Source organism: Epinephelus lanceolatus, chromosome 4 (genome assembly GCF_041903045.1).
Source record: "Epinephelus lanceolatus isolate andai-2023 chromosome 4, ASM4190304v1, whole genome shotgun sequence".
Lineage (NCBI taxonomy): Eukaryota > Metazoa > Chordata > Actinopteri > Perciformes > Serranidae > Epinephelus > Epinephelus lanceolatus.
The window spans coordinates 49,377,150-49,399,561 of NC_135737.1; the positions used below are offsets into that span (position 1 = coordinate 49,377,150).

At 42.7% G+C, this 22,412-nt stretch overlaps 1 protein-coding gene across 2 annotated transcripts in view; it reads left to right on the top strand.

The window, feature by feature from the left end:
* Positions 1-22,263, top strand: part of masp1 (MBL associated serine protease 1) — a 31,209-nt gene extending 8,946 nt beyond the window's left edge. The window contains exons 5-13 of one of the 2 annotated variants that reach the window (XM_033630345.2): positions 5,875-6,071; positions 6,142-6,289; positions 6,367-6,485; positions 10,195-10,276; positions 13,658-13,792; positions 16,203-16,277; positions 16,387-16,634; positions 16,711-16,899; positions 20,525-22,263. In XM_033630345.2, coding sequence (XP_033486236.2) covers positions 5,875-6,071; positions 6,142-6,289; positions 6,367-6,485; positions 10,195-10,276; positions 13,658-13,792; positions 16,203-16,277; positions 16,387-16,634; positions 16,711-16,899; positions 20,525-20,974 — 1,643 coding nt within the window. In that variant the 3' untranslated portion in view covers positions 20,975-22,263. Of the gene's footprint in view, positions 1-5,874; positions 6,072-6,141; positions 6,290-6,366; positions 6,486-10,194; positions 10,277-10,735; positions 10,888-13,657; positions 13,793-16,202; positions 16,278-16,386; positions 16,635-16,710; positions 16,900-20,524 lie in introns of those variants that run through there. The other variant, XM_033630344.2, reaches the window with a different exon arrangement.
* The last annotated feature ends 149 nt before the right edge of the window (positions 22,264-22,412 follow it).

The window sequence follows — 22,412 nt, forward strand, 5'->3', positions numbered from 1 at the left end:
GATGTATATATATCAGTGTCTCATGGTAAAGTGGATGTATATATATCAGTGTCTCATGGTAAAGTGGATGTATATATCAGTGCCTCATGGTAAAGTGGATGTATATATATCAGTGTCTCATGGTAAAGTGGATGTATATATATCAGGGCCTCATGGTAAAGTGGATGTATATATATCAGTGTCTCATGGTAAAGTGGATGTATATATATCAGTGTCTCATGGTAAAGCGGATGTATGTATATCAGTGTCTCATGGTAAAGTGGATGTATATATCAGTGCCTCATGGTAAAGCGGATGTATATATATCAGTGTCTCATGGTAAAGCGGATGTATATATATCAGTGCCTCATGGTAAAGCGGATGTATATATATCAGTGCCTCATGGTAAAGCGGATGTATGTATATCAGTGTCTCATGGTAAAGCGGATGTATGTATATCAGTGTCTCATGGTAAAGCGGATGTATATATATCAGTGTCTCATGGTAAAGCGGATGTATATATATCAGTGCCTCATGGTAAAGCGGATGTATGTATATCAGTGTCTCATGGTAAAGCGGATGTATATATATCAGTGCCTCATGGTAAAGCGGATGTATGTATATCAGTGTCTCATGGTAAAGTGGATGTATATATCAGTGCCTCATGGTAAAGCGGATGTATATATCAGTGCCTCATGGTAAAGCGGATGTATATATCAGTGCCTCATGGTAAAGCGGATGTATATATATCAGTGCCTCATGGTAAAGCGGATGTATATATCAGTGCCTCATGGTAAAGCGGATGTATATATCAGTGCCTCATGGTAAAGCGGATGTATATATATCAGTGTCTCATGGTAAAGTGGATGTATATATATCAGTGCCTCATGGTAAAGCGGATGTATATATCAGTGCCTCATGGTAAAGTGGATGTATATATATCAGTGTCTCATGGTAAAGTGGATGTATATATATCAGTGCCTCATGGTAAAGTGGATGTATATATATCAGTGCCTCATGGTAAAGTGGATGTATATATATCAGTGCCTCATGGTAAAGCGGATGTATATATATCAGTGCCTCATGGTAAAGTGGATGTATATATATCAGTGCCTCATGGTAAAGTGGATGTATATATATCAGTGCCTCATGGTAAAGTGGATGTATATATATCAGTGCCTCATGGTAAAGCGGATGTATATATATCAGTGCCTCATGGTAAAGTGGATGTATATATCAGTGCCTCATGGTAAAGTGGGTGTATATATCAGTGTCTCATGGTAAAGTGGATGTATATATCAGTGCCTCATGGTAAAGTGGATGTATATATCAGTGCCTCATGGTAAAGTGGATGTATATATATCAGTGCCTCATGGTAAAGTGGATGTATATATCAGTGCCTCATGGTAAAGTGGATGTATATATATCAGTGTCTCATGGTAAAGCGGATGTATATATATCAGTGCCTCATGGTAAAGTGGATGTATATATATCAGTGCCTCATGGTAAAGCGGATGTATATATATCAGTGCCTCATGGTAAAGCGGATGTATATATATCAGTGTCTCATGGTAAAGTGGATGTATATATCAGTGCCTCATGGTAAAGTGGATGTATATATATCAGTGCCTCATGGTAAAGTGGATGTATATATATCAGTGCCTCATGGTAAAGTGGATGTATATATATCAGTGCCTCATGGTAAAGCGGATGTATATATATCAGTGCCTCATGGTAAAGTGGATGTATATATCAGTGCCTCATGGTAAAGTGGGTGTATATATCAGTGTCTCATGGTAAAGTGGATGTATATATCAGTGCCTCATGGTAAAGTGGATGTATATATCAGTGCCTCATGGTAAAGTGGATGTATATATATCAGTGCCTCATGGTAAAGTGGATGTATATATCAGTGCCTCATGGTAAAGTGGATGTATATATATCAGTGCCTCATGGTAAAGCGGATGTATATATATCAGTGCCTCATGGTAAAGCGGATGTATATATATCAGTGCCTCATGGTAAAGTGGATGTATATATCAGTGCCTCATGGTAAAGCGGATGTATATATATCAGTGCCTCATGGTAAAGTGGATGTATATATCAGTGCCTCATGGTAAAGTGGATGTATATATCAGTGTCTCATGGTAAAGTGGATGTATATATCAGTGCCTCATGGTAAAGCGGATGTATGTATATCAGTGTCTCATGGTAAAGTGGATGTATATATCAGTGCCTCATGGTAAAGCGGATGTATGTATATCAGTGTCTCATGGTAAAGTGGATGTATATATCAGTGTCTCATGGTAAAGCGGATGTATGTATATCAGTGTCTCATGGTAAAGTGGATGTATATATATCAGTGTCTCATGGTAAAGCGGATGTATATATATCAGTGCCTCATGGTAAAGCGGATGTATGTATATCAGTGTCTCATGGTAAAGTGGATGTATATATCAGTGCCTCATGGTAAAGCGGATGTATATATCAGTGCCTCATGGTAAAGCGGATGTATATATCAGTGTCTCATGGTAAAGTGGATGTATATATATCAGTGTCTCATGGTAAAGTGGATGTATATATATCAGTGTCTCATGGTAAAGTGGATGTATATATATCAGTGTCTCATGGTAAAGTGGATGTATATATATCAGTGTCTCATGGTAAAGTGGATGTATATATATCAGTGTCTCATGGTAAAGTGGATGTATATATCAGTGCCTCATGGTAAAGTGGATGTATATATATATCAGTGCCTCATGGTAAAGTGGATGTATATATATCAGTGTCTCATGGTAAAGTGGATGTATATATATCAGTGTCTCATGGTAAAGCGGATGTATATATCAGTGTCTCATGGTAAAGTGGATGTATATATCAGTGTCTCATGGTAAAGCGGATGTATATATATCAGTGTCTCATGGTAAAGTGGATGTATATATATCAGTGTCTCATGGTAAAGTGGATGTATATATCAGTGCCTCATGGTAAAGTGGATGTATATATATCAGTGTCTCATGGTAAAGCGGATGTATATATCAGTGTCTCATGGTAAAGTGGATGTATATATCAGTGCCTCATGGTAAAGTGGATGTATATATCAGTGCCTCATGGTAAAGTGGATGTATATATATCAGTGCCTCATGGTAAAGTGGATGCATATATCAGTGTCTCATGGTAAAGTGGATGTATATATATCAGTGCCTCATGGTAAAGTGGATGTATATATATCAGTGCCTCATGGTAAAGTGGATGTATATATATCAGTGCCTCATGGTAAAGTGGATGTATATATATCAGTGCCTCATGGTAAAGTGGATGTATATATATCAGTGCCTCATGGTAAAGTGGATGTATATATATCAGTGCCTCATGGTAAAGTGGATGTATATATATCAGTGCCTCATGGTAAAGTGGATGTATATATATCAGTGCCTCATGGTAAAGTGGATGTATATATCAGTGTCTCATGGTAAAGCGGATGTATATATCAGTGTCTCATGGTAAAGTGGATGTATATATATCAGTGTCTCATGGTAAAGTGGATGTATATATATCAGTGTCTCATGGTAAAGTGGATGTATATATATCAGTGTCTCATGGTAAAGTGGATGTATATATATCAGTGTCTCATGGTAAAGTGGATGTATATATATAAGTGTCTCATGGTAAAGTGGATGTATGTAACAGTGCACCATGGTAAAGTGGTCGTGCATAAGTGGATTAGTGTACATGATGTTGAAGTGGTTGTGAGTTGACCTTCCACAGTTGTAATCTGGGTTCTGACTCCGGTGCAGACTGTCGGGCTGCCCGGTGCAGGTTTTTAATAAGCTTACAGTGAATTCCTGCAGCTGACCCTGATTAAACTCTGCTGCCAACAAGTCACAGTGTCAAACAACACTGGAAGCTTTGTGACAGGTTTCAACTTCAGGAACAAACAGCTGAGGTTCATTCAGGTTTACTGTTGGTACACAGACGTCTTCACGGTGACAGAACATCAGTCAGTTGGCTCCACTAGGCTGACCAAACGTCCTCTTTTGCCCGGACATGTCCACTTTCCATGTTCTGTTCGGGGCGTCTGGGGGGTGTTTATAAATTGATGGTAATGTCCGGTTTTCCTTGTGTGTGTGTATGTGTGTGTGCGTGTGTGTGTGTGTGTGTATGTGTGTCCCCCACCCCCGGTTGTCCTTGTTTGGGTTAGCGTGTGTGACGTAATACCAGTGTGGCTACCTTGTCAGCGGATCTCCAACACTCACAGCAAGGAAGCAGCAGACCCTGGCGGCGCAGCATTATTCTAAGCTTCCAAGATGCCGAAGCGCAAGTGCAGCTTCACAGATGAACTGCAGAAAAAATTCCAAACTTACCGTCCCTGGAAGGCTGAGTGCACCGTGTGCAAAGCTGGCACATATGTTTCTGTGTCTAATGAAGGTGCCGGGACCTCAAAGCTCACATAGAAGAGACATTATTTCTATCATTATTTCATTCCATAGATTTTACATTTATATTTATTTTTGTACAATTGAAACTTGTAAAAAGCCTTTCTGAATTTCTGTCTGTGAGATATTTTATTTTGTAATATAACTGAATTTTCTATCCATACATATAAACTTCACTTATATTTAAATTATAAGGCATGTTTGAGTAAACTGTGAGTTTCATTTAAGTAGGCTATTTCGTGGCTGGGCCAAGTATCCTTTGTTTTGGAAAGCAAAATATGGTCACCCTAGTCTCCACGGTGACAGAACATCAGTCAGTCGTCTCAGTCACTGTGGATCTCAGTCTCAGTGATAACTGAACACACAGCCATCAGGTTCAGGCACTGATGTCACGGCTTTAATCTGAATTCTGTAAATCATCAGCTGCTGCTATGTGAACAGTCTGAGCAGCGCCCCCTCAGGACACTCTGAGGACTGCATCTGTGGTCATGTGTCCAGGATCTGGACTCTGACCTGATGCTGACTGATAACAGCTGCTGATTGGTCGCAAATATTTACTGGATGTTCATGTTTCTGTGTGGAGGAGGGTCTCTCACACACACACACACACACACACACACACACACAGACACACACACACACACACACACACACACACAGACACACACACACACACACCCACACACACACAGACACACACACACACACACACACTAAATACACAAAAACTCAACTTTTCTACGAACAGCATCTTCTCTGAAACAGTTTGTGACATCACTTATGAACATAATGTTTCACCTTCACTCATGAACACATGTTTCATCTACTCTTTACTTATGAACACATGATGTTTCATCTACTCTTAACTTATGAACACATGATGTTTCATCTACTCTTCACTTATGAACGCATGATGTTTCATCTACTCTTCACTTATGAATACATGATGTTTCATCTCCTCTTCACTTATGCACACATGATGTTTCATCTACTTTTCATTTATGAACACATGATGTTTCATTTCCTCTTCACTTATGCACACATGATGTTTCATCTACTCTTCACTTATGAACACATGATGTTTCATCTACTCTTTACTTATGAACACGTGATGTTTCACTGACTCTTTACTCATGAACACATGATGTTACATCTACTCTTCACTTATGAACACATGATGTTTCATCTACTCTTCACTTATGAACACATGATGTTTCATCTACTCTTCACTCATGAACACATGATGTTTCATCTACTCTTCACTTATGAACACATGATGTTTCATCTACTCTTCACTCATGAACACATGATGTTTCATCTACTCTTCACTCATGAACACGTTTCATCTACTCTTCACTCATGAACACATGATGTTTCATCTACTCTTCACTTATGAACACATGATGTTTCATCTACTCTTCACTCTTGAACACATGTTTCTCCTCTGTGTGTGTCTCAGTGGACTGCAGTGACGGTGTGTTCAGGGAACGCTCCGGCATTCTGAGCAGCGTAGATTTCCCATCTCCGTACCCGAAGAGCTCAGAGTGTTTGTACCGCATTGAGGTGGAGCCAGGCTTCAGGCTCCGCCTCCAGTTCGACCCTGTCTTTGACGTGGAGGACCACCCCGATGTCAACTGCCCCTACGACCATGTCAAGGTGAGTACAGCTCACGTTAGACGGACTTGTGGTCAGTCCAAGACTCTGATCAGCTGTGTGTGTGTGTCAGATTACAGCCGGAGGCCGTCACTTCGGTCCGTTTTGCGGAGATCGTTCTCCAGGTGAGATCCAGACCGAAAGCAACACCGTCACCGTCGTCTTCCACAGCGACAACTCCGGAGAGAACCTGGGCTGGAGGATCACATACACGTCTATAGGTGGGTACACACTTCTTACTACACACTACACACATACACATCAATGTTTTTTAAAGGCTTCTATTTTGTCGTGACAGGAAGTACGTGTCCTGCACCTGAAGTCCCGCCCAACGCTGTGCTGACCCCCGTCCAATCAGAATATTCCTTCAGAGACCACATCCTCTTCACCTGTTCACCTGGATACACACTGCTGAAGGTACAACTCACTTCCTGTTACTGTCGGACACCAGCAGGTGGCGCCGCAGGTGTAAATGCACGATGCTAACCAAGTTAGCCACTAAGCTCCACCCTTTTGTCCAAATATGGTTAATTCGTTGCTGGGCAACTCCCATACTGGATCACTGGAGGCGTCAGATCAGGAGTCCACAGACCAGTGTGTGACGTCACATTTCTTACAGCGCACGGTCGGGTCCAGATTTAATGTTCTTGGAATGATTTGTATTAACAGAACACTCTGTGTCTTTGTTGCATTGTGTCTTTGTTGCATTGTGTCTTGTCCTTGTTCATTTGTATTTTTGTTTCTTTGTCTATTTGTATATTTGTCTCTTTGTTTTGTTGCGTCTTGTCTTTTTGTATCTTTGCATCTTTGTGTCTACATCCCTTTTGTTCTCTGGGTCTATGTATACTTGTCTCTTTGTCTGTTGGTATCTTTTTTGGGTATCTTTGTCTTTGTATCTTGTGTATGTGTTTGTATCTTTGTGTCTTGTGCCTTTGTTTGTTTGTATCTTTGTGTCTTGTGTCTTTTGGTATCTTTGTCTCTTTGTCTATTTATATCTTGTTTCTTTGTTTGTATCTTTGTCTTTGTATCTCGTGTATGTGTTTATATCTTTGTGTCTTGTGCCTTTGTTTGTTTGTATCTTTGTGTCTTTATCTTTTGGTATCTTTGTCTCTTTGTCTATTTATATCTTTTGTCTTTGTCTGAATGTATCTTTCTTGTGTTTAAGAGTTTTAATGACCTGCTTTTAACTGTTGATTCTGGCGACGCTGCTGTCCTGGTCTTTTGGATCTGTCTGCTGCTTTTGACACAGTCGATCACAACATTCTTCTGTCACGTCTTAACTTGTGTGTAGGCATTAAAGGTGCAGCTCTTAAGTGGTTCCAGTCTTGTCTATCGAATAGAAGTTTCTCTGTCCATCTCGGCCAGTATTCTTTAGCTGCGTCCCCGCTTAGTTGTGGGGTACCGCAAGGCTCCATCTTGGGCCCTATTTTATTCTCATTGTATATGCGCCCCTTGGGTCAATATTTAAACATCTCCTTTCATTGTTTTGCGGATGATCTACAGATCAATCTGCCCATAAAAACAAATAGTGAGGCCTCTGTTCAAGCGCTGCTGAACTCTCTTAAAGATGTTCAATCATGGATGGAGTTGAACTTTCTTAACCTGAACGAAAACAAAACTGAAATCATTCTATTTGGGCAATCCAGTTTTTTTAGATTGCTATGACAGTGCCATTGGTTCATTAGCATCCTCTTGTTACACCACTGTGAAGAACCTTGGTGTGATATTTGATTCTGCCTTTAAACTGGATAAACAGATTAGTTCAGTTGTTAAGACAAGCTTCTTTCAACTGAGACTCCTGAGTAAGGTGATGGCCTACCTCCCTCCACATGACTTTGAGAGAGTAATTCATGCCTTCATCTCTTCGCATATAGACTATTTTAATTCTTTGTACGTTGGACTCGACCAGTCATCACTGCGCCATTTGCAGGCAGTTCAAAATGTAGCAGCCCGCCTGTTAACAGGAAAGAGACGGCGTGATCACATCACACCTGCTCTAGCCTCCGTACACTGGCTTCCAGTCCTTTTCAGGATCCAGTTTAAAATTTTCATGCTTGTTTTTAAGAGTCTTAATGGCCTGGCCCCATCTTATTTGACTGAGCTTTTACAGCCTCACACCTCAATGAGAGCGTTGAGGTCTACAAATCTATCACTGTTGGAGGTTCCGAGATCGAGGCTCAAAAGTAAAGGTGATAGATAGGTCCTAACCTGGGGAACAGCCGACCTTTACATATAAGAGCTGCCCAAACACTGGAGCATTTTAAATCCCTTTGGCCTTCGGCACTTGTTAAGCATGACATCTTGTTCTTATGATCTTTTCATTGTTCACTGTATGATGTTGTATTGTTTATTTTAATAGGCCTTTGGTCAGCTGAGGTTGTTTTTAAATGTGCTATATAAATAAAATTGAGTTGAGTTGTGTCTTTGTTTCTTTGTCTGTTGGTATCTTTGTCTTTGGGTATCTTTGTCTCTTTGTCTCTGTATCTTTCTTTGTGTCTGTATCGTTGTGTCTTTGTCCTTTTGTCTGTTGGTATCTTTGTTTGTATCTTGTGTCTTTGTCTCTTTGTCTGTTTGTATCTTTGTGTCCTGTGTATTTGTCTGTTGGTATCTTTTTTGAGTATCTTTGTCTTTTTGTATCTTTGTATCTTGTGTCTTTGTCTATTTATATCTTGTGTCTGTCTTTTGGTGTCTTTGTCTCTGTCTGTTTGTATCTTTGTATCTTGTGTCTTTGTTTGTATCTCTGTGTCTTGTGTCTTTGTCTGTTTATATCTTATGTCTGCCTTTTGGTGTCTTTGTCTCTGTCTGTTTGTATCTTTGTGTCTTTGTATTTCGTGTCTTTGTTTGTTTGTATCTCTGTGTCTTGTGTCTTTGTCTATTTATATCTTGTGTCTGTCTTTTGGTATCTTTGTCTCTGTCTGTTTGTATTTTGTGTCTTTGTTTGTATCTCTGTGTCTTGTGTCTTTGTCTATTTATATCTTGTGTCTGTCTTTTGGTATCTTTGTCTCTGTCTGTTTGTATTTTGTGTCTTTGTTTGTATCTCTGTGTCTTGTGTCTTTGTCTATTTATATCTTGTGTCTGTCTTTTGGTATCTTTGTCTCTGTCTGTTTGTATTTTGTGTCTTTGTTTGTATTTCTGTGTCTTGTGTCTTTGTCTATTTATATCTTGTGTCTGTCTTTTGGTATCTTTGTCTCTGTCTGTTTGTATTTTGTGTCTTTGTATCTCTGTGTCTTGTGTCTTTGTCTATTTATATCTTATGTCTGTCTTTTGGTATCTTTGTCTCTGTCTGTTTGTATTTTGTGTCTTTGTTTGTATCTCTGTGTCTTGTGTCTTTGTCTATTTATATCTTGTGTCTGTCTTTTGGTATCTTTGTCTCTGTTTGTATTTTGTGTCTTTGTTTGTATCTCTGTGTCTTGTGTCTTTGTCTATTTATATCTTGTGTCTGTCTTTTGGTATCTTTGTCTCTGTCTGTTTGTATTTTGTGTCTTTGTATCTCTGTGTCTTGTGTCTTTGTCTATTTATATCTTGTGTCTGTCTTTTGGTATCTTTGTCTCTGTCTGTTTGTATTTTGTGTCTTTGTTTGTATCTCTGTGTCTTGTGTCTTTGTCTATTTATATCTTGTGTCTGTCTTTTGGTATCTTTGTCTCTGTTTGTATTTTGTGTCTTTGTTTGTATCTCTGTGTCTTGTGTCTTTGTCTATTTATATCTTGTGTCTGTCTTTTGGTATCTTTGTCTCTGTCTGTTTGTATTTTGTGTCTTTGTATCTCTGTGTCTTGTGTCTTTGTCTATTTATATCTTGTGTCTGTCTTTTGGTATCTTTGTCTCTGTCTGTTTGTATTTTGTGTCTTTGTTTGTATCTCTGTGTCTTGTGTCTTTGTCTATTTATATCTTGTGTCTTTGTCTATTTATATCTTGTGTCTGTCTTTTGGTATCTTTGTCTCTGTCTGTTTGTATTTTGTGTCTTTGTATCTCTGTGTCTTGTGTCTTTGTCTATTTATATCTTGTGTCTGTCTTTTGGTATCTTTGTCTCTGTCTGTTTGTATCTCGTGTCTTTGTTTGTATCTCTGTGTCTTGTGTCTTTGTCTATTTATATCTTGTGTCTTTTTCTCTTTGTGTCTGTGTGGTTCAGGACGGAGAGACTCTGGATCATTATCAGATGGACTGTCAGTCAGACGGCTCGTGGAGCAGCAGCAGCCTGCCTCTCTGTCAGAGTAAGAAAACATCACATCGAACTTCTGAAACTAAACTCAGTGTTTCGTCTCTTTGAAAGCTTCAGTTCTTCTGATTAAAATCTGGATTTAAGGACCAGAAGGCAGCGGAGCAATATTTTTATTGCCTTAATTGGATATTATTAATATCAGGTTTATTACCCACACACTGATCACCTGTATATTAATATGTAATATGAGTGTAAACTCCATCAGCTCGCTGCTCGTCTGAATCATCAATGCTGATAAATATCACAGTGGATCCAGATGAGCCGAACACGAGTCACCCAGTAAAGACATACTGGTGTGTGTGTCCGCTCCCAGTCTGTTTGTATCAGTGCGGTCGCCATGACAACAACAATGAGCAGCATACGCAGTATAAGTGTATATCTGTATCTGTATCTGTGACATCAGACCTGAGATCAGAGTCAAACTTCCTGTCTTGTGTCTCTGTCTCTGTAGAAACAGACTCTGGGAGGAGGAGGCGGTCTCTGTCCAGCATCTTAACCAATCACAGCCAACCTTAGTCAACGACTGATTCTTATTGGCTGATAGAGAAACTGTAGGAAGAGTTGAGTTGTCAGAAACTGATTTTCTAATAAAAGAAATGAAAAGAGAATCTGCAGTCGTGTGTTTCTGTGAAACATAAAAACTAATCTGCTTTGTCATCAGTGACATCACAGTGACATCACAGCAACAACCTCAAACAACACGAGAAGGTCAAATTTAGGATCAGTGACAGTTAATGTTTCCTGTGATGTAACAGAGATGGCGGACCCCGCCACCACCACCAACGACAACAATCATTGACGTCATGATAATAATGTGAACACATGAACACGTGGCGGAAGACTTTAATCATAATCACAACACTAATGTTAAACTTCCTGTCTCGTGTTCAATCAGGCCGGGACACATACGGCGTTCTTTACCACCTGGATGACATGAGGTCGGGCGGTGGGTGCCAACTCTAAGGGAGTGGAGGGTAGTTTCACCTGACAATGCAAAGCGATCATAACTTACCAGAGATGCAGAGTCTGGAGCCAATCATCTTCCAGGCGTTGGTTACAAAGTGTATATTAAAATATATCTACAGGTGAGTACCAGCTGTGATTGGTTGGTCCTCGTCACATGACATGCAGCACACCCTGCTGTGTTCCAAAAGTTGAACTTTGTTTATCTCAGGCTTCCGCTGTTGCGCCCTGAAAAACCAGTGCGTGTGACACTTGTCACTCCGCAACAACGTCACTCTGGCTTTTGCATGTGCCTTCCACGCAGTCATCACTGGAAACACCTGATCTGAGGGAATAAAACACACATGACGTGTTCATCTCTGTTCATTTCATCAAACATCATCACGTCATCTGATCATCTCTCTGATTGGTCACATGAGTCCTCTTGCTTGGTCAAAAGTGGTGGTGCACTTCATTGGGTGTAGACGCTGTAGCTGATACCTGTTTAAGTCATGTCTGCTGCTGCCTGGAGAAGTCGGTTGTGGCATCAACAGTATGGCTCCCTACCTGAAGCCTTTGGACAGTAGCTGAGGATAAGGATGAGGATGTGCTCCAAGGAGGATGTTGTGGTAGAGTTGGCAGGAAGGTGAGTCCTCCAGGCCCCAGCTGAACAGGTCTGCAGGACTTTGGTGGACATTAAACATCAACTGGACCAAGAACTTGAATCGTTGTGGTTCTGCCTTCCAGAGTCTTTCGCAGGTGATCTTTTGGCCAGTTGTTGGCTTCCACCTGGTCCAGGTCCCCTGCTTACACATCCCCAACATCCTGCTGCAGCAAACTTCTTCCACCTCTGAGCGTACCTTCTCCTGGATAAGTGCTACTGTTGCAAAGTCTTGAATTGTCCTGAACCTGACCTGACTGGTTGCCATAGCACCCATTAGGGTGCTGTGCCACAATCTTGCATCCACCTGCTCATTTGCCTCCTACTTGCACCACTTCCTTCCTGTCCTGACCTGGAAGCCTACTGAGGAGATTTTGGGATCAGTGGAGTCTTCGTAGATCAGGACCTCTCTGGCTCAGCTGACCTTGAACTCCCCCATCAGACTGCTGAAAGGAAGCTGCAGCTTCGTGCTTTGCTCATATGCCCAGCCAGCCGGTCAGGAACCAGCTGACCTTCCTTTCAAAGCCCTCCATGATGGTGATTCAGACTTCACAGATCAGCAGAATTCCATTTAGGTATATCCAAGCCTTGAACTTTCCAGAAAGTCCAGAATTCTTCCCTGTGTAGAGCCATGTGTAGATGTCATCACTGGTTGCTTGGTGTGCTGCTGTGTCCTTCAGATTGCTGGTGTCCATGTTCTTGACTTTCTTTTCTGTCACAGATGGATTTGGGGCGTCTCCTAAAAGGAAGTGAAACTGGTCAGTTGCTCTTCGTTTCTTGAGGACCAGAAACCTGGATTTTACGGGTTTGAAGCCCAATCCTGCCCATGTTGAAGCCGCCATTTGGTGCCAGATTTGGACCGCACACTTCTGCACTTCACTTATGCAGACTTCACAAATCGGAAGTTTGATCACTTGCTCTGACGGTCCATGTGCTGAAGTAGCCTTGGGCAAAAACTGAACCACCAATGAGTGAATGTGACATGTGGTGTAAAAGTACAGAAATTGTGCAACTGGTGATGATTCCCTTTTCTCACCAATGCCACGCTGGTGTTGAAGCCCCAGAGTACATCTTCAGGTTTAAGTTGTCAAGGACATGGATTCATATCTTCTCTGGGATGTGGTATCTGGTAGGGGCTTATTCTACCAGCCTGTATGAGATCAATCCTTAGACATTAGCACCGTCTAGCCACTGACTGCCCCTCCAAGTCTCTCCTGCTTCGTTGCCCCTCACTGATCAGTTGGATTACCACACCTGGAACACCTGGGATGACTCTGGTCTGCACCGAGGTGTCTATGTAGAAGTTCTTCCGGAGAAATCCTGCCAGGTGATTGGCAACAATGTCGAAGATGATCTTACATTTCACACTTGTCCTGCTTCCATTCTCCACCTGAAGAATCCTCACACCTTCTGCTGAGGCACCTTTCCTCTTCTTCAGATCACCTGTCGATCTTCCAAAGTCTGGCACACAGTTTGAAGACCTTGTGCTCCTTTCAGACCTGGGGCTGAGGATGTTCAGGTTAACTTGATGACCTCCCTAGGTTGTGTTCATTGATGTAGAACAGGGTGCTGGGTGGGGATACGAGATCTTGTTCCGTCATGCTGTCTCTGTGGGTGTTCCTGATGTGAAAATTAACATCCTCCTCAGGATGTCAGAGCTAATCACTGCCTTTATCACCGGCTGAGACCAGCTCTTCATCCTTTTAAGTCCTCATCATCATCCCAGTGGTCCTCTACTTGCTGACAGCTGATTGGTTCTCTCTCTCACAGTGGTGGATTGTGGGAGTCCGACGGCAGTTGCCATGGCCGATGTGATGTTTGGTAGTCATGACAACAGCACCCTCTTTGGATCGACGATTCACTACGTCTGCAGGGACGAAGCCTTCCAGCTCAACGCCAGCAACAGTAAGAGTATTAGTATTATTCCAAGTACTTAGACTCCGAATATGAATGTACCACAGCTCACTGTACTCAGAATATGTATTTATTCTAGTACTTAGTGATTAATTTTATTTTATGTTATAAAACTACAGCATGAAAAGTATGTAAAGAGTTGTTCACTAATTTTACAGGTACTACGACTACCACTACTGTGTAATTCTACTTATGTTCTCGAAATATCAATCAATCAATCAATCAATTTTATTTATAAAGCCCAATATCACAAATCACAATTTGCCTCACAGGGCTTTACAGCATACGACATCCCTCTGTCCTTATGACCCTCACAGCTGATCAGGAAAAACTCCCCAAAAAACCCTTTAACGGGGAAAAAACAGTAGAAACCTCAGGAAGAGCAACTGAGGAGGGATCCCTCTTCCAGGACGGACAGACGTGCAATAGATGTCGTACAGAACAGATCAGCATAATAAATTAACAGTAATCCGTATGACACAATGAGACAGAGAGAGAGACAGAGAGAGAGAGAGACAGAGAGAGAGAGAGAGAGACAGAGAGAGAGAGAGAGAGACAGACAGACAGAGACAGAGAGAGAGATGCAGGTAATGACAGTAGCTTACAACAACATTACTGAAAGTAATAATATTATAGTTATAGTTCTGGCTACTGTGGTACAATATGTTGAAAGTATGTATTAATATCTGGCAGTATACATGTGTGACAATAGTCATATGTGTATAATAACAGTAGAAGTATGACTAATGACTAATGATGGCAGCAGCAGCAGGAGGCATCTGGCAGGACCACGGCAGCAGCACAACCACACACGTCACACTGTCCAGGCACCGCTGTGATATGAGTTAATCTGAGAGACAGTGGAGCACAAAGGCTCCGGAGAAGAAGCCGAGTTAGTGACATCCAGAATGGCCGAGTTAGCAAGATGCAGTAATAGAATACGAGAGAGAGAGAGAGAGAGAAGGAGAGAAGGTGCTGTAGAAGTGAAAATCGGTGCCTGGAAGTGGGCCAGATGGCACCCGACCTCGTTTCCTACTTCTCCTGCAGATCGTCCTCTGATGTTGATTTAGTACCTTAGGTTCAGTTGGCAAACACTTAGAGAAACACTGGAGTCGAGTAGAATCAGGTGCAATCGAGTTTAATGTGTCCACAAGCAACAACACATACAACTCATTGAGTCAGGCTCCGGAGCGCGACTAGAGACTGGCTCTCAATGCGCTCTCTTTTATGCTGATGGAGGTTTGACAGAATCTCCACCTCTTTTCATTAATTCTTCCCACTTAGACCCAAATCTATTGGTGGCGAGCTTTTTCCTTTTATCCAATCCTGAACAGGCCTGTTTCTAATGGTGTAATCACTTTCACTTTAGGCCTGGAATTTTCCAAATTCTCCACCCTTAGTTTTGGGCCTGCTTTCACTTTATTTTTAAAAAACATATGAAACCTGGGGACTTTCTCTATACAGTCCCCTGTACTTTCAAACAATGTGAGCTTAGAATGTGTGTTGTGCAATACAAACATTAAAGAGTGTGTGTGTGTTATTATTAAACAATACATGGTGTGGTGTATGTGTGTTCTTTAATATAAATGCATAACCTTGTGTTGTGAATATACGAACTTGTGTAACATTGTTTTTATCACACATGGATGCATAACAAGCAGTTTTATAATAACTTGTAACATAAAATATGGTTATATGAACTTCACTCTTAATCAACTTATGCAGTTTAATACTTTTATCTGAATTAAGATTAAATCTTACACTGCAGTGCCCGGTGTATTATAGGGGGGTCCTCCGGCAGACTAGGCCTAAGTCAGCCTAACTAGGGGCTGGTACAGGGCAAGCCTGAGCCAGCCCTAACTATAAGCTTTATCAAAGAAGAAAGTCTTAAGTCTAGTCTTAAATGTGGAGACGGTGTCTGCCTCCCGGACCGTAACAGGAAGATGATTCCACAGGAGAGGAGCCTGATAGCTGAAGGCTCTGGCTCCTGATCTACTTTTGGAGACTTTAGGGACCACGAGTAACCCTGCGTTCTCAGAGCGCAGTGTTCTGGTGGGATAATATGGCACTATGAGCTCTCTAAGATATGACGGAGCTTGACCATTTAGAGCTTTATAAGTTAACAGTAGGATTTTAAATTCAATTCTGGATTTTACAGGGAACCAGTGCAGAGAAGCTAAAACAGGAGAAATATGATCTCGTTTCTTAGTTCCTGTTAGTACACGTGCCGCATTTTGAAGTACTACCTGTTGTATGTGTTTGTGTGTTTTTGTACTTCAGATGTGTCTGCTGCTTCTTCACTGGGGGTTTTAATCTTTACACTTTGTGTTCATCTTGGATCAGGGTCAGAGGTCAGAGGTCAGGGTTCAGAGTTCAAAGATGATGTATGTGTGTGTTGAAGGTTCCTACAGCTGTGGGCCGACTGGAGAGTGGATCAGCTCAGAGTCAGGAGCCAGACTGCCCACCTGTCTGCCAGGTAACACCTGTATGTCTGCTCATACAAGAAGTGTATACATACAGTACCTGTCTCCATGTATCCATGTCCTTGTGTCTCCATGTGTCCACATATCCATGTCTCTATCCAGCCTGCGGCCGGACGTCCCGCTCCCTCCCCCCTCAGGTGAAGCGGATCGTTGGCGGTCGCGGTGCCGAGCCTGGCCTGTTCCCATGGCAAGTCCTGCTCAGTGTGGAGGATCTGTCCCGGGTCCCAGAGGACCGCTGGTTCGGGTCCGGGGCCCTGCTGTCCCCATCTTGGGTCTTGACGGCCGCCCACGTCCTCAGGTCCCAGAGGAGGGACACCAGCGTCGTCCCTGTGGCCCCTGAACACGTCAAGGTTTTTAAACCTTTATTGTCTTTAAGTTTAGACACCTGGTGGACGGAGACCAGTTTAACCAGGATGTGTCTTTCAGGTGTTCCTGGGTCTCCATGATGCTGGAGACAAACGTCTGGCAACCAACCGCTCAGTGGAGGAAATCTTCCTCCATCCAGAGTTCCAACCAAACAACTACAACAACGACATCGCCCTGCTGAGGCTGAAGGAGCGGGTGGAGTTTACTGAGTTCATCCGTCCAGTCTGTCTGCCTCCGCCTCACAGCCAGGTACTACTAAATCTACTACTGCTGCATCTACTACTGCTACTACTGCTATATCTACTACTGCTACTACTACTACTGCTGCTACTGCTACATCTACTACTGCTACATCTACTACTGCTACTACTACTACTGCTGCTACTGCTATATCTATTACTGCTACTACTACTACTGCTACATCTACTACTGCTACTACTACTACTGCTGCTATTGCTATATCTACTACTGCTACTACTACTACTGCTGCTACTGCTACATCTACTACTGCTACTACTACTACTGCTGCTACTGCTACATCTACTACTGCTACATCTACTACTGCTAAATTTACTACTGCTACATCTACTACTGCTACTACTGCTACATCTACTACTGCTGCTACTGCTACATCTACTACTGCTACTACTGCTACATCTACTACTGCTACATCTACTACTGCTACTACTGCTACATCTACTACTGCTACATCTACTACTGCTACATCTACTACTGCTACTACTGCTACATCTACTACTGCTACTACTGCTACATCTACTACTGCTACATCTACTACTGCTACATCTACTACTGCTACTACTGCTACATCTACTACTGCTACTACTGCTACATCTACTACTGCTACATCTACTACTGCTACATCTACTACTGCTACTACTGCTACATCTACTACTGCTACATCTACTACTGCTACTACTGCTACATCTACTACTGCTACATCTACTACTGCTGCTACTGCTACATCTACTACTGCTACATCTACTACTGCTACTACTGCTACATCTACTACTGCTACATCTACTACTGCTGCTACTGCTACATCTACTACTGCTACATCTACTACTGCTACATCTACTACTGCTACATTTACTACTGCTACATCTACTACTGCTAAATTTACTACTGCTACATCTACTACTGCTACATCTACTACTGCTGCTACTGCTACATCTACTACTGCTACATCTACTACTGCTACATCTACTACTGCTGCTACTGCTACATCTACTACTGCTACATTTACTACTGCTACATCTACTACTGCTACATCTACTACTGCTGCTACTGCTACATCTACTACTGCTACATCTACTACTGCTACATTTACTACTGCTACATCTACTACTGCTAAATTTACTACTGCTACATCTACTACTGCTACATCTACTACTGCTGCTACTGCTACATCTACTACTGCTACATCTACTACTGCTAAATTTACTACTGCTACATCTACTACTGCTACATCTACTACTGCTGCTACTGCTACATCTACTACTGCTACATCTACTACTGCTACATTTACTACTGCTACATCTACTACTGCTACATCTACTACATCTACTACTGCTACTACTGCTACATCTACTACTGCTACATCTACTACTGCTGCTACTGCTACATCTACTCCCGCTACTACTGCTACATCTACTACTAATACTACTACATCTACTACTACTAATACTACTACATCTACTACTGCTATATCTCTTACTACTAATACTGCTACATCTACTGCTAATACTGCTACATCTCCTACTACTAATACTACTACATCTACTGCTAATACTGCTACATCTACTATTAGTACTATTGCTACATCTACTACTAATACTACTACATCTACTAATACTGCATCTACTACTGTTGCATCTACTACTACTAATTACTACATCTACTACTGCTACATCTACTAGTGCTAATACTACTATATCCTACTACTACTACTGCTACTACTACTGCTACTAGTGCTACTACTGCTACATCTACTACTGCTACATCTACTACTGTTACATCTACTACTGCTACATCTACTACTGCTGCTACTGCAACATCTACTACTGCTACATCTACTACTGCTGCTACTGCTACATCTACTACTGCTGCTACTGCTACATCTACTGCTGCTGCTACTGCTACATCTACTACTGCATCTACTACTGCTACATCTACTACTGCTGCTACTGCTACATCTACTACTGCATCTACTACTGCTACATCTACTGCTGCTACTGCTACATCTACTACTGCTACATCTACTACTGCTGCTACTGCTACATCTACTGCTGCTACTGCTACATCTACTACTGCTACATCTACTACTGCTGCTACTGCTACATCTACTACTGCTGCTACTGCTACATCTACTGCTGCTGCCACTGCTACATCTACTACTGCATCTACTACTGCTACATCTACTACTGCTGCTACTGCTACATCTACTACTGCTACATCTACTGCTGCTACTGCTGCTACTGCTACATCTACTACTGCTACATCTACTACTGCTGCTACTGCTACATCTACTGCTACTACTGCTACATCTACTACTGCTACTACTGCTGCATCTACTACTGCTACATCTCCTACTACTAATACTACTACATCTACTACTGCTGCTACTGCTACATCTACTACTGCTACATCTACTACTGCTGCTACTGCTACATCTACTACTGCTACTACTGCTGCATCTATTACTGCTACATCTACTACTGCTACATCTCCTACTACTAATACTACTACATCTACTACTGCTATATCTCCTACTACTAATACTGCTACATCTACTACTACTAATACTACTACATCTACTGCTAATACTGCTACATCTCCTACTACTAATACTACTACATCTACTGCTAATACTGCTACATCTACTACTAGTACTACTGCTAAATCTACTACTAATACTACTACATCTACTAATACTGCTTCTACTACTGTTGCATCTACTACTACTAATTACTACATCTACTACTGCTACATCTGCTACTGCTAATACTACTATATCCTACTACTACTACTACTACTACTACTGCTACTAGTGCTACATCTACTACTACTTCTGCTACTGCTACTACCATGACCACTACTACGACAACTACTACTAATTTTACTACTACTGCTACATCTACTACTACTTCTGCTACTGCTACTACTGATACTACTACTACTACTGCTATTGCTACTACTGCTGCTACATCTACTACTACTTCTGCTACTGCTACTACTACTATATCCTACTACTACTACTACTACTACTACTGCTACTAGTGCTACATCTACTACTACTTCTGCTACTGCTACTACCATGACCACTACTACGACAACTACTACTAATTTTACTACTACTGCTACATCTACTACTACTTCTGCTACTGCTACTACTGGTACTACTACTACTACTGCTATTGCTACTACTACTGCTACATCTACTACTACTTCTGCTACTGCTACTACTGGTACTACTACTACTACTGCTATTGCTACTACTGCTGCTACATCTACTACTACTTCTGCTACTGCTACTACTGGTACTACTACTACTACTGCTATTGCTACTACTGCTGCTACATCTACTGCTGCCTACTACTGCTACTTTTTCTGCTCCTACTACTACTACTACTACTACTACTGCTACATCTACTACTACTACTGCTACTGCTATTACTGCTTCTACTACCACTAATACAGCTGCTACTGTTTCCGCTACTTTAACTACTGTATCATACTGGTTATTTACTCATTCTACATCAGTTTTACCATTTGTACCTGTAAAAACCTTTTGTTGCCATGGAAACAAACAGATAAAAATATCTTCTTCAACGTTTGACCTTTGTCACTTCTTCAGGATGCCCTGCCCTCACCTCTCCCTAACTCTCTGGGTGTAGTTGCTGGTTGGGGAATTTCCAACATCAATGCCTCCTCCCCCTCTGGTGACCCCCCCATGCTGACCTCTGACCTTGGGATGACCTCTGATCTCCTGCAGTACGTGAAGCTGCCGGTGGTTTCTCAGGACGAGTGTCAGGCGAGCTATACCTCGCGCTCTGTCAGCTACAACATCACGGACAACATGTTCTGCGCCGGCTTCTTCGAGGGTGGGCGGGACACCTGCCTGGGGGACAGCGGGGGGGCGTTTGTAATGGAGGATGGGGTCAGCCGGAGGTGGGTGGTGTTTGGGTTGGTGTCCTGGGGCGGGCCGGAGGAGTGTGGGAGTCAGAGGGTGTATGGAGTCTACACCCGAGTGGAGAAGTATGTGGAGTGGATACAGATGCAGCTCCAGGCTGCCCCCTGGTGGTAAGACCAACATAATACTGCCCCCTGGTGGTAAGACCAACATAATACTGCCCCCTGGTGGTAAGACAGACATCATGCTGCCCCCTGGTGGTAAGACAGACATCATGCTGCCCCTAGTGGTAAGACCGACATAATGCTGCCCCCTGGTGGTAAGACAGACATCATGCTGCCCCTGGTGGTAAGAAAGACATCATGCTGCCCCCTGGTGGTAAGACCGACATAATACTGCCCCCTGGTGGGAAGACAGACATAATACTGCCCCCTGGTGGTAAGACAGACATCATGCTGCCCCTGGGGGTAAGACCGACATCATGCTGCCCCCTGGTGGTAAGACCGACATAATACTGACGCCTGGGGGTAAGACAGACATAATACTGCCCCCTGGGGCTAAGACCGACATCATACTGCCCCCTGGTGGTAAGACAGACATAATACTGCCCCCTGGGGCTAAGACCGACATAATGCTGCCCCCTGGGGGTAAGACCGACATAATGCTGCCCCCTGGTGGTAAGACAGACATCATGCTGCCGCTGGTGGTAAGACAGACATAATGCTGCCCCCTGGTGGTAAGACAGACATAATACTGCCCCCTGGTGGTAAGACCGACATCATGCTGCCGCCTGGTGGTAAGACAGACATAATACTGCTCCCTGGTGGTAGGACAGACATAATACTGCCCCCTGGTGGTAAGACAGACATAATGCTGCCGCCTGGTGGTAAGACAGACATCATGCTGCCCCCTGGTGGTAAGACCGACATAATGCTGCCCCCTGGTGGTAAGACCGACATAATACTGCTCCCTGGTGGTAAGACAGACATCATGCTGCCCCCTGGTGGTAAGACAGACATCATGCTGCCCCCTGGTGGTAAGACCGACATAATGCTGCCCCCTGGTGGTAAGACCGACATAATGCTGCCCCCTGGTGGTAAGACCGACATAATACTGCTCCCTGGTGGTAAGACAGACATCATGCTGCCCCCTGGTGGTAAGACAGACATCATGCTGCCCCCTGGGGGTAAGACAGACATAATACTGCCCCTTGGGGGTAAGATCGACATAATACTGCCGCCTGGTGGTAAGACAGACATAATTCTGCCCCCTGGTGGTAAGACAGACATCATGCTGCTCCCTGGTGGTAAGACAGACATTATTCTGCTCCCTGGTGGGAAGACAGACATCATGCTGCCCCCTGGTGGTAAGACAGACATAATTCTGCCTCCTGGTGGTAAGACAGACATCATGCTGCCCCTGGTGGTAAGACAGACATCATGCTGCCCCTGTTGGTAAGACCGACATAATACTGCTCCCTGGTGGTAAGACAGACATCATGCTGCCCCCTGGTGGTAAGACAGACATCATGCTGCCCCTGGTGGTAAGACAGACATTATTCTGCCCCCTGGTGGTAAGACAGACATAATTCTGCCTCCTGGTGGTAAGACAG